The 13,845-nt window shown below is 35.8% G+C and overlaps 1 protein-coding gene across 1 annotated transcript; it reads left to right on the top strand.

Moving 5' to 3' along the window:
- The first annotated feature begins 1,062 nt into the window (after nucleotides 1–1,062).
- On the top strand, nucleotides 1,063–9,718 carry LOC115633978. Its single transcript, XM_030531499.1, has 3 exons — nucleotides 1,063–1,738; nucleotides 7,597–7,764; nucleotides 8,816–9,718. Exons 1-3 carry the CDS (start codon nucleotides 1,696–1,698, stop codon nucleotides 9,217–9,219), a joined length of 615 nt encoding a protein of 204 aa, XP_030387359.1. The 5' UTR covers nucleotides 1,063–1,695; the 3' UTR covers nucleotides 9,220–9,718.
- Nucleotides 9,719–13,845: the final 4,127 nt, after the last annotated feature.

The raw sequence follows: 13,845 nt of genomic DNA, 5'->3' as shown, positions 1-13,845 counted from the left end.
ATTCACAATTTACTCAAGCTTTATCTTCGGACAACAGTGATAACTAGTATGCAGAGTCAGCAACCTGTTAAGCATCATGCGAACTGTATATCTGAATAGACAGATGGGCAATAAGCAGCTGATAGTAACGACTTAAGTTTTGATGAAATTCAAATGAGAACTTGATTTGTCTATGTATGTGTGTCTATAAAAATTATGTCAATTATGTGTGCGTGTGTGTGCTTTGTATGTGTGATTGCATTTATTTATAACAGCACGCCATTAACAAATTTACGGCCCAACGGCGAATCGCGGCAATAACAAAGGAGACAAATTCACAGCGAGATGCACTAGAGCTGTGTGCGTGAGACACACAACGTAATCATTTATTGTCATACTCGAAGAATTCTTAAACGTTTTTTATATTTTACATAACGTGCGTCCACGACCGAATTTTTATTTTTTCATTTCTCTTTATTGAAAGTCCCACTACCCTTTTTCCAGCATTAAAATAAATGTTGCAAAATATTGCACGATGTGTTGCAATAATCATTTATGCATATCAAGAGAAAAACAACAAATTCAACTCAGCTTCATTTGAAAGAGAAATAGTGCACCATAATATTGGATGTGTGGCTTTAGATTGCGAAATTTTTGTTTTTAATATTTAGAAAGGCCATTGCCTAAGGATTCGAAATGTTATTTATGTGTGAGTCGGGTATGATATTTGTTCGTGAAGTGGCAGTGGCAGTATCACTAAGAGAAACTCACGCACTCTTTTATGCACAGCTCTAACAAAAGCACATGTATGCACCCGTTATGCACTGGCCATTCACACACCTATGTATGCAAAAACACTCACATGTACACACACACACACATATGCATTCCCAGACATGTAATGCTTGCGCTGCGCTCTCTGTCGCTGCCGCCGGCGCTAACAAAGTCGCTATAAAATCGCGTCGCAGTCGCGTACTCGGCTTCTTCTACTCGCGTTGCTCGCAACATACAGTTCGAGTATCTCTGCACTTGTTTTAATAAGCACTTAAATACATATCTACGTATGTATGTTTTTGGCTTTCAAATTCGCAAAAAAGTTCGTTGTTATCAGAAACAATTAGCCACGATACACTGTTGGCAACAAAAACGCAAATTGTAGACCGGTTTCGTTCGCTACAATTTACCATTGATCGGGGATCGTGATTCATGGCGGTGAACCAACAACAACAGCAACAACAACAATACCAATACCAGCAAGCCAGAGCTTGTGTTCGAAGCTAAGAGTTGTACAAGAGTGCCGGCACGTTCAGTGTTTGGAAAAAACTTGAACTTGAAAGATCAATTCGTTCGTGGCGAGTCTGCCCGTCTGCGCCAACGGACGGTTTTATGTAAAAGAGTGCACATACATATAAATATACAGATACCGATATAGTTGTATGTACATACATACATACGTATCTGTGCAGTGCAAAATTCATTAAAGCGATTTATTGTGAATGTGCGCACAAACGGCAATCATACCTACCTAGACGACCAGTGCTTGTGCAAAACTAAATTGTATAAAAAAATTAAAGTAATAGTTTTTAACCAACGCAACGCGGAAGTGACAGAAGAAAATCATATAAGATTGTGTGAAGCAAAAATATATACCTACGTACATATATACATATATTATATATTTGAAATTTGATTTGTTCAAACAAAATAATCACAATTATGGGTATCTGCAAGCCAACAACGTTGCTGATTTTTATAACAGGTGTGTGAATATTTGAATTTGTTTGTATGAATTTGGATTTGTTATCATTATACAAGTATATCCATTATGTTTCTAGATAATGTAATATGATTTTAGTTTTTATAGCCTGTACCCAAAGGGTGAAAGGCTATACTAGTTTTGTGCGCATGTATGTAACACACAGAAGGAGGCGTGGCAGACCCCACAAAGTATATATATTCTTGATCAGGATGAGAAGCCGAGTCGATATAGCCTTGTCCGTCCGTCCGTCTGTCCGTCTGTCCGTCTGTCCGTCTGTCTGTCCGTCTGTCCGTATGAACGCAAGGATCTCAGAAAGTATAAGAGCTAGAATAACCAAACTTGGTTTCCATATTCTCCTAAGACCGAGAAAGTACGAGTTTGAGTTTTTTTTCGATGCACCCCCCCACTCCCCCGCAATTCGTGTTTTTTCTTATAACTTCCGTAATTCTCGGAATTTTGAAATCAATTTTGGTAGGTACATCCAGTTAGTACTAATGTGCCCGTGTGCCAAATTTCATCATGATAGGTCAATTCTGAAGAAAGTTATAGCCATAAGTAAAATCGCTGCTCATGCGCTGCCTGCAGCTCAGTCGCCAGCGCTGCCCGCAGCTGTTGTTGTTGTTGCTCCTTTGGTTTAACTTTGTGCTGCATACATACACGCATATAAACACGCATAGGTACGTGATGTAAATGTATGCTGTTAAAACTAAACATAAACATATATTCTAATTTAATTTAATTAATTAATTCATTAATTTTTTTTAATAATTTAATTTTTTTTTTAATTTTTTTTTTTTTTAATTTTTCTTTTTTTGTGGAGAGTACAGGCTATTTTACTGTCGGGCTTGCTCGACTGTAGCGTTCTATCTTGTTTTTTTTTGAATTCAGTATATCTGGATATATTTTATGAACGACATGAGGTCTGCTTTTAAGTTTTTATGGATTTATTATACCTAATATTCATTTAAGTCATACAGCCATATAAAATCTCATATCCAACATTAAAAAAATTTGACGTTTAAAGAAAATAAGTTTTACAAAGCAACTGTAACGAAAGCAACATAAAATCCATTCTATTCAATGCATTTAATGAACGAGTATGTAAATATAATATGATCAGCAAGAGATCTGCTTTTGGGCTTTCATTATAGCTAATCTTCATGTTAGTCATAAAGCTATCAAAAACCAAAATCATCTCAGCACACTTGCTAAATTTGCAATCTTCTTTATACAAAGATAGCGTTTCTTCTTCGTACATTATTTTGTATATTGCTTGGTGGCGTATCTTCAAAAGAAACTTTTCAACTTTTATGTATTTATATGTACATATATACCAGTATTTACTTGCTTTGAAAAGGGCGTGTTGCCACAAATAGTTGCAGTTAATGAGCCTTTTGGTTATCGGAAGTGGTCCGAGTTTTTTAAGTGCTTAGGAATTTCAAAGTGATAGAAACTTAAACAATTCCCAATTGGTAGGGTAGGGTACTTCTGAAGAAACTAAAAGCTATTTTCTTCCAAAATAAACTTGCCACTTTCTCTAAAACTATGGCCAGACTTGCAAATAATTCTTTTCTATTTCATTATATGTTGCAATAAAAATATCAAAAAGGCAGTGCTAATTATGTGAAATTTCTATTCTAAATAGTAATAATTGCGGTTGTGGTTTTATGTTGTACAAGTTCTATACATAATAGTGGTAATGAGTATAGTGATGGGATGTCGCTAACAAGTCATTGAGAACATACTTGAGTTAAATAATTCATACGTAGTGTGCATGGGAAACTGAACACTCAATTCCAATTGGCCCTGGCTGAGAATAATCTATGGGAACAATGGCAAGCGTGTTCATTGTGCAAAAAGCTATTAAACGTGTTTACATAAAAGTACTCGTATATGGCCCAGATACGACTAACTGGGCTGTAAAATAATCCTGTATCAAATAGAACGATCCGTTGTGGCAGTAATTTTTAATTTGCATTTTTCGAATGTCGTCAGGAGAGGGGCCATTGAAGAAAGCAAACACAGGAGTAGCCGTTTAGCTTATCAGTTCCATAAACAAACTAATGATATCTATGTATCTGCCCGTATATATTAGTATATTGCCTTGATAGCGTGCCGTGTGCTCAGATAAAATACATGGGCACCGCACATGAGAGACAAATGAACATAACTACAAAGTGTATTAACCAAATAATTAAGCAACTATTTATTGGAAAAACAATTTTAATGAAGTGAGCATCGCAACAGCGTGTGTCAGAGTTCTATTATATAAAGGGCAAAACATTTACTATATAGTAAGTTCCCTACAATTAAATAAACCAGTCAAACCACTCCAGGGGGCACATTCGTATCGATATCGACATCGACATCGTCAATTTAAATGCCAACACATAGAACTTAAAGGCGCGTGTGGCCCATTCGACTGTGATTTGAGCAAGAATATGAAAAATTGTGAAAACCCAAATGCACAACCTCTTTATGCAAATTCCAACAAGTTTCGTAATGTTTGTGACTGTCGTGTGCTGTCACTGCTGTTTAAGTCTCATAATGCCAATGAAATATTAACACCCGGCAGTTTATTCTCGGAAATGTCATACAAATTCTCCTCAATTGAAGGCACACTTGAAAAATGTTTGATTTCGTTAAAAAAAAGTGATTTAAAAATAACCCCTCACTTCGGGGCATTTTCTCTAGAGAAACGGGGGAAATATACAGTCATCACATTGGATCAATAACCCCATAGAAAATTTCGTAATTTAGCCTTGTGTATTGTTATACAAGGTGTATTCGAAAGTAAACAGGACTTTTTTTTTTAAAAGAAAAACAGAACAAATGTTTTTTTCGGCAAAATCAATTTATTTTATTCAAAATAGTCTTCTTCATTTTCCCGAAAAGGTAGAAGTCGCACGGTGCCATATCAGGTGAATACTGCGAGTGGTTAATGGTTAAAATGTGATTTTTGCTCAAATAATCGGTCACAAGCGTCGATCGATGAGAGCAATTTTTGATCGTCATTCAATTTGTGCGGAACAAACCGTGCACACACCTTTCGTAAGCCCAAATGTTCGGTCAAAATGCGATAAATCGATGTTTTTGAGATGTTCAATTCCATTTCCATCAATTTAAATGATGATTTCGGCTGATTTTTGATGAATTCACGCACAGTTTCGATGGAATTTTCGGTGATCGCGAATTTTGATTGGCCCATATGTTGATCGTCATTTATGTCCACACGACCACTTTGAAAACGTTGAAACCACTCGTGCACTCTACTACGGGATAGGCAATCATCGCCATAAATTTGTTCCATCAATTGAAACGTTTCGGTAAAAGTTTTACGAATTTTAAAACAAAATTTAATGTTGGCTCTTTGTTCGAAACTCATTTTCGCACCGATAACACAAACATACTGACACTTAAAACGCAATAACTTCACTTCCAATCGATGAAGTGTCATGAAATTCTCACTGGACAATCGATAAAGATAGCAGATTCTAACGCACCAGTCGACATGTAGATAGCGCCACCAGGGGGCGCTACATTCAAAAGTCCTGTTTACTTTGGAACGCTCCTTGTATTAGAGTAGCGAAAAATCAGTTATTTTTGATTATTAAAAGGTCGACAAGGAGTTGACAGAATACTGCATACTACTAAATTATTTGTCTTTTAAGCTTGCATTTGAAATTCACTTTTGAGCTAAGAAACTAAGGACTTAATCGAGCAAATTTTTTCATAAGGCAAAGAAATGGCATAGGTTTGCAAAATACAACAAATTATTGTGTTTTTATGATGATAAAATTATAAATTGATCAATTAGCCATCGTTTACAGATCACACTGTATAAGATATACTAGTTTTAATAATAAGTATAATAACTGCACACTCTATAATTATTTGTTTCGCAAGAGAAAATGTTGTTGTATAAAAATGTATATTCGCAAGAATTTTACGACAACTATTTGGAATATTTAGATTTTCAGATCTGTACCCATTTCTATATTCTTCAAATCAGGCTTTTCCTTATGGAAAGGATGTTGTCTGCTGCAGAACACTTCCATCAATCAAAACTATTCATGGCGAGTGTCATCACTGGAGTTGAAAAAGTAATAAATGATAGATGCTTGACAAGAGTTGCCTCGGGCGCTTTTATTTGATTTGCTTAGTTGTCTGGATTTGCTTTTAAATGGAAACGTTGACTCAGGCACGTAATGCCATTAGTGGTTAATTACAATTTAATTGCAGTGCCTTCCTATTGATAGCTTCCACAGACAGCGGTGACTTTTATACGAGAGTGTGATTGTGAGTGGGCCTACGCGCCTTTCAGCACAATCTACAGATAGCCGCTTGATTGTCGCAGACGCATCTTGACACCCATATTTTCTAGATTATTTGTATTTGGTAAACATGATTGTTGCTGTTTGCATTTTATATTCGTATGATTCGCACGTGATGTGGTTTTACAGTTGAATACAATAAAGTAAATGTTCGTTGTACAGTTAAAACAGCAATTATTGTTAATCAAACAAAAATATAGATGATTAATGTAAAAAGAAAGTAAATACTATATACTTGTAAGTAGTATGTGTGGAGAGGATGAAGCTGCAATCATTCTTTGAATACTCAGCTATCAAGCGTTTACAGTCCAATTAGTTCATGAGTTTTGGAAAACTAACTTAAGAATGGTATTCAATCGATAAGTTTAACCGAATATTATTCGCGTCACCTCTTTGGTGAGAAAGAAACATTTGCCTTCTTCGACTTTGTAACACCCTAATGAAGCTCCGAAGGTTAAAAATAGGTACTTTATTCTTTCTACTAGTATGCAACAGGCTCAAGGAAGCATTTCTGATCCCACAGACATGCCTGTATTGCAAAAACCATTACCAAACCATTAACCAAACTTTATATATCGTCTTGATATATGGAATGGAACGGCGAGAGATGTTATTTGCAGCCCAAATAAAAGTAAATATTTAAGCCCCTTTCGTCGGATGACACATCAGAGTAGGAAAATGTTATATGAGCCGTGACAAAATAAACTTAATAAGCTGAATCAGTGACCTACGACAACCAAAAACTACCTACATACATACATATACGCGATTAAATGTGGGTACATCACATACATACTTACGTTTGAGTTTATTTTTAAATGCTCATTACGCGGCATGTTTGCGAAATGGTGAATTTCATTTCAGGCAATCAAATATATTTCACAAACCAAATTACTTCAGAGACATGTGCAAAATTCCGAATGATAAGCGTAACTTATAAAAGTCGGGTGTGTTTTGTTTAAATTATTGCGCACACTTGTAAAAACATAAAACGGGATATTTATGACGCAGCCGACAATAATATTGCTAAAGGTGTAACTTTATAATGACTCGTCAAAAAATATTGATAACATTGAGCATTTTAAAAGACGGAAAACAAACAACACTTAACTAGGAGACTTGCAGACGACTTTTGTGAAAGGTTTCTTTATCAGCATTTGCTAAACGGTCTTAACAGCTGTTTCTGGGCTGTGTTATTATCAAGAAACTAAATCAGAAATGAAGTGCTTCAGGCGGAATTCTCCCTGATAATAGAAAACATTCGTTCTATAAATACATATTTTCAACTTTATTGTGAATCGATGTCTCGCAGTCAACTTTATTTTGAGTTATCGATGTTGCTATATAAAATCAAATCCCATTTCATTGCATATCTGTTTGATAGAGAACCATTATCAATACTGAAGAAAATGTCATATTTGTTTCGGGTTTGACTTTGTTCTTATCTGCCATTAGCCATATTGTTTTTACTAGGCCGCCACTGATAATACCTATTAATAAATATATTTTTTATTCGCTTTTCAGTATTGTACATTCACGCACCGAGAACGCACGCCCAATCCTACCTGCTCACCATAGACGATGTTCTAACACAACAACTGCAATATAATCTAACAAACGGGAATAGTTCGGAAGCCGATTTGTTTGGGGACCAGGCGGATAATAATACAAAAATAATTGTCTATAAAAATAGTAAGTAAAACGTGCTACGAAGACCACCGAGGAAAAATTAATTAACAACAAAAATTAAAAGATTATGAACTATATATATTTTGTTTTTTCAAATTTGGTGAAGCTTTTTAAAATTATTCTTCTTTGCACTATATATCTACGTTATTTGAATCGAAGTGAAGTGACAAAACTAAAACTATCCAAAAAGCAAATACATACAAATTTAATTTACATACATAATTTAAGCAATTGTCTTGGCAACAAAATATTAAATGTTTTTTTAGGCTGCTAGTAATGTTAAACATTTATGAAAAACTCAATTAATTTTTGCTTTTCAACAGCTACAAAAACAAAAATCAAGAAACAAAAACAAGATCAAGAAATGTTATAAATAAAATATGTATTAATATAGAATCCTGAAATATTTCTAAAAAAGTGTGTGCTATCGATATAATTTTTGACAAGTTTACATCACGATTACTACATATAAAAATAAGCCCAGCTTAATCGTTTTAAAATCGCAGAGCTACATAAAAAATGAGTATTAAAAATAATAATATTAAAATATAAACTATAATAATAATATTAAAAATAATATTTTTAAAATAAGTAAGAGAGTATGTTGATATATCTACATAAGACGGGTGCACATTTACATAGCTCCCATGTAGCCATCAGCCAATATTTTGGTTTATTCGAGAATCAATTAGGCATTTGAAACGTGCCGTTAAATGCTATAAATTAGCGAATTGTGAACTTGCCTTGCACGCCTATGTTTATATGTATATTAATTAAATATTATACATACTTATATATATGTACATATATCAAAATTTCGCATTTAGTTTCGTCATAACAAAAACTGATAAGGTAATACAAACTTTGCCACTTGCTATGAACAGTGGTGGACGTCACTGACTATATATAATGTTTGGCTTATTCAATGCATTTGTCATTTGTCAATAATCATATCAGAGTTTTTTTTTTTTTTTAGCGGTACACTCCTTTCCGATTAAGCAAAGCGTTCTTATCGTTATATTTACACAATTGTTTATCGTTAATTTATTTGCAGCCGTTGTTCAGAAAAGCAACGAACTTTCACAGACCGCCATGGATGTGATTACCATTGTTTGGTATGTGGCCACATTTTTGGCACTAGCCGCATTCTTTATGCTGATGGCGTGCTCGGATAGGCGCTGTCGTGATATAAACAATTCCCAGACCAATCAGGCGGCAGAAGCCCAAAGAGCGCCACCGACGCCATCGCCGTCCTACAGCGAGTTCGCACCGCCCAGCTATGATACGGTTATCAAGATGCAGAGTGCGGCCAAGACGAGCATTTTCGTGATACCCTTTAATGCCTCAGAGACGGGAACCGGCAACAACAACAATAAAACCATAAACGAGAGCGGGGGCAACCAGTCCACGGATTGTAGCTTATATACCGTTAATGAGCTGCAGAAAATGGCGCATTAAGTGTCAGCCAGTGTTGACTACTACTATGTAGAAACATTCACCAGTGTAGCCTTACTTTGTTAAGATAATTAGCTACCATGTCTCTGTGATATTTGCTGTGTTTGCACTCGAGCCCATCGAATGGCGACCTGGCGCCCAAAATGGTGGGAATTATTTTGAAATTATTGTTTTTGTTTAGTGCAGTGCGAAATGTACATATATGTATTGTCGTTGTTATTAATTTAAGAAGCAACTGTAATACCTAGGCTGACCAGTATTTTTTTGATATGTCATTTAGTAATAAGTCCCATAAGCTCCTAGGTGGGCCTGATAAACATTCGAACAAGACTGAAAAAAATGTGTACATCTATATATGTCATGTTTTATTGTAGTCCATTTCCTTTTCAACAAGTTCCCACAAATCGCCAGTGTAACTGCATGAGAATCAAAGAAACAACAAATCAATGTGTACATAATATATATTTATTATATAATAGAAAATAAAAAATAATATATTTTATATGACTAACGCGTTTTAAATGGGCTGTGACGAATAGGCTTAAGATGTTCTTTTAAAATGTATTAATTTTTGACGTTGCGATGACTTTGTTGAAATTTCAGTTACCAACTGTGGGCGTCTGCTGATATGCTTCTGATTCATTCAGTTGGGAACAACACTTTGGGGGAACCCATGCTAAGCACACACACACACACATCTGTTGCTAAGAAGATCTAGCATCAGCACTTGCTGGTAGGAGAGAGCGTTAGAAAAGTTGAGCGAAATTTCGGAAGCTGTGCACATTATGGCTTGGCAATGCTTTTCACGTAAAGCTTTCCCAATCTCAATGAGCTTTTGTAGCTAAGACACCAACCGGAACCTCTTTGTAAAAGTTTGCACGTCTAACTTAAGGTCGTGTGCAATACAAGCTTTTACGTTTAAAATCAAAGCTAACATATATGTATGTACTTATGTACCTTGTATACTTTTATTTAAGTGGCTTACAATTTTGTTTAACGTTTTTCATTATGTGGTAAGTTTCTTCAACATATTATTGCTCTGTGCCATATAGGTCTTATTCTTATTCTTCTTCATATCCTACATACAGATTGTGTAAAACAAGAGTATCAAATAGGAGCAGCGGTGCCAAAAGGAAATCTTATCGACCCATTCTTGCATACGTACTATATATAGTAATCGTAAAATATATATAGTTATATAGTAATCAATAATCATAGTCAAATTACTATGCCCTATACAGAGTCAATCAACAAAAATACACATACACGTTCACATTTAATAGAGAGCTTCTTTTTCGCTGGTTGTAAACAGTGTTATTATCCCGCAGCCTTATGAAATTTGAAGACTAATGTGACATTGCAAACTTAAAACGAACAGTCTACATTGGTTTTCTGGCGCATGCTCTTCAAAAAAAGAATGGATAGTATTTTATGAATCCAACCTAAGATCCTGATAATCATAACTGAAACTCCCTGATACTCGAATGATCTTCATTGCAAGAGTAAAAACCAAAACAGTCCATTACTTCACAAACTAAGTAAATTGTCCTCTGAACCTAATCGCCTAGTCACTCATTCTATAAGACCTGCTAGTCTAATACCTGATCTTTAGGCATTTAATATGAAGTTTGAAGACGTACTGTGATTTCCCACAAAGAGAAGTTATAATAAATAAATGCACAATAAAATGTGTATTTGAAAAAAAACAACACCTTTATTGTTGCCAGAGAATTTTCGTTAAGATTGCCCTACTTTACCATTCCGATAAAACTCAGATTATGTACATATTTACTGACGATAATTTCAACAAGCCCTTGTGTTCCCATTTTCATTGACAGTTTTGTTTACTCAAGACAGGTGTGCTGTTCGTTTTCCTTGAAGTGCACGAATACTGGAAATAAAATAAATAGAAATAAAACCAAGTTGAAAGCTTTAAGCCCCATAAAAAAATGACAAAATAAAATTATTTAAAGAAAAAAAAGTATTCCAAATCAGAACAAATGATAAAATGAATAAAATAAATAAAATAAATAAAAATCAAATATGCATATATTTGTAAATAGAGGAAAAAATTAAAGATACAAATTCAAAAATAAAATATAATAAAATTAAAATTAATTTAATATGATACGAAATTTTTCTAATAAAGCATAATTAGAATTAGAAGATGATCCGGCTATTAAAAGAGTATAAAGGCATAATCTTTTAAAACATTAACAAATAGGCCCCACAAATGAAATTAATGCAACTGTTTAACAAAAAAGGTACAAATATTAAAGCTTATGTTGCAAATATGTACATAAAAAATGGGAAAAAATAATTTCTCGACCAATTTTTATTATATTCTTCTGTAAATTATTTAATTACATCATAATAACTTCATAGACGAAGTTATTGATATTTGTTTTGAACAAATTATTATTGAAATTGATGACATCTATAGTGAGAATCTACCTAATTATGAGTATCAGAAGTATGAAATGTCAAATTAAATAAACAAATGGATATTGAATAGATTATATATTCGCTGAAAAGGGAAGGGCTCAGTAGGAGTAAAGTAAAAGACAATAGTCGCGGACCGCCGTGCGTCTGTTCGCTTTAGAGTTTTATTGGAGACTGACACTTTTGCTATACATATTCTTTATGCTTACATTCGTATGCAACAGTGACAGATAACTTGTAGATAACATAAGATTATTATCTGCTTATATTAACATGCGTGCATTGGTACTTATGTTTGTATTGATTTTCAACACCCTTCCTCAATGCAAACATGTTTTACAAAAATTTTCAAATCAAATTTAACAGCTTTGTAAAATGAACATGCTTCGCTTTAGGGAGATTTTTCGTTAAAATATCAGCTATCATTTCATTGGTTGATGTATACTGTAAAACAATTTGTTCTTCGTTTACAACCTGTCTTGCAAAATGATATCTAATATCAATATGCTTTGTTCTTTCATGGTGTACAGGATTCTTAGCTAATTGTTGAGCACTTAAATTATCGCCATGAAGAATAGTTGGAGTACTCGAGTCACCGCAGCCAATCTCCACTATAAGACGCCGTAGGTATATGGCCTCCTTACACGCAGTTGAAAGAGCCATATACTCCGCCTCCGTGCTGCTAAGTGCCACGCTGCGTTGCTTTTCAGATCGCCAGGATATGGGTCCTCCAGCCAAGTGGTATACATAGCCAGTATACGACTTGCGATCGATGCGGTCGCCACCCCAGTCTGCATCCACATAGCCGGTAAGGGGTTGTCCACACTCTTTGTAGTGCAACTTCAGGTCCACAGTTGACGCCAGGTATCGAAGCACATGTTTTACACCCACTAGGTGCTCTGCATGCGGATCTTGATTCCGTTGAGCTAACTTGGCAACGGAATGCAATATGTCTGGCCTTGTTGTAAGCGCCAGCCACATTAACTCGCCAATTGAAGACTGGTAGGATGCAATGTCAACCTTTTGACAATGCTCGCTGGTACATATCACTTGGAAACCAGCATCCAGTGGGGTCGCTGTAGGTCTACAGGTCTCGCATCCATGTTCACGCAATATGTCTTTGATGTATTGCGAATTGCTTAGCGAAATTTCGCCAAGCTCACCGTCGCGCTGCACTTCCATGCCAAGGAACAAATGCAGCTCTCCCTTGTCAACACATTCAAACGATGTTGTAATGGCTGACTTGATGTTGGCCAAGTCCTCTTTTGATCGGCATGCTATAATTATATCATCAACATAAACAAGGATTAATGATAAGTCACCTCTTCCGTTCCTTTTGTAAAGACACGGTTCATTTTCACATGCTACAAAATCTATGCCTTGTAGTACACAATCGAGCTTGGAGTTCCACTCGCGCCCCGACTGCTTCAATCCATATATTGCCTTTTTAAGCAATAAAGCCTTACTTGGATTATTGGGATCTGTGTATCCCTGTGGCTGCTTCATATAAACAGTTTCATGCAGGTCGCTATTCAAATAGGCGGTACACACATCTATCTGGTGAAGGTACAGCTTCAATTCCGCTGCTAACGCCAAAATAAACCGCACGGTTTCCAATCTGCAAACGGGTGAGAACGTCTCTACATAGTTCACGCCATACTTCTGGGAGCACCCTTTAGCAACGAGTCGTGCCTTGAAACGTTCGACTTTTCCATCAGAGTCACGTTTCAGGCTGTATACCCACTTGCAACCAACTGCTCGCTGATCTTTTGGTAAATCAGCCATCTGCCAGGTTTCGTTTGATTGTAGTGCCTGATATTCCTTTTGCATCGCCTCTTGCCAGAATACTGCATGTGTGCTACCAACGGCCTGATCATAGGATGTCGGAACCATTACGTCACTAGCAACCAATGCTCCAAGCACATTGTATTGCTTTCTTGGACGACCAGGTTTACCATTTCGAACAATTTTAGGCCGGCCTGGCCCAATCTTCACAGTATCCTCGTCAGAGTCTTCTTTTTCGACTGCACTCTCATATGCGTTGGAGCTGCTGTCGTCAGAACTGTGCTCACTGTCATCGTCGTCGATGCTTCTGTCACCATCCGTGTGAGTGACATGCTCTTGAACCTCGCATGCAGGAAAATCTACCGTAACGGTATCTTCATTGGTATGACCACCACAACGCTC

This window comes from Scaptodrosophila lebanonensis, unplaced genomic scaffold (genome assembly GCF_003285725.1).
Source record: "Scaptodrosophila lebanonensis strain 11010-0011.00,11010-0021.00 unplaced genomic scaffold, SlebRS2 tig00000001-arrow-pilon, whole genome shotgun sequence".
Taxonomy (NCBI): domain Eukaryota; kingdom Metazoa; phylum Arthropoda; class Insecta; order Diptera; family Drosophilidae; genus Scaptodrosophila; species Scaptodrosophila lebanonensis.
This window is presented reverse-complemented; position numbering and strand designations above follow the sequence as displayed.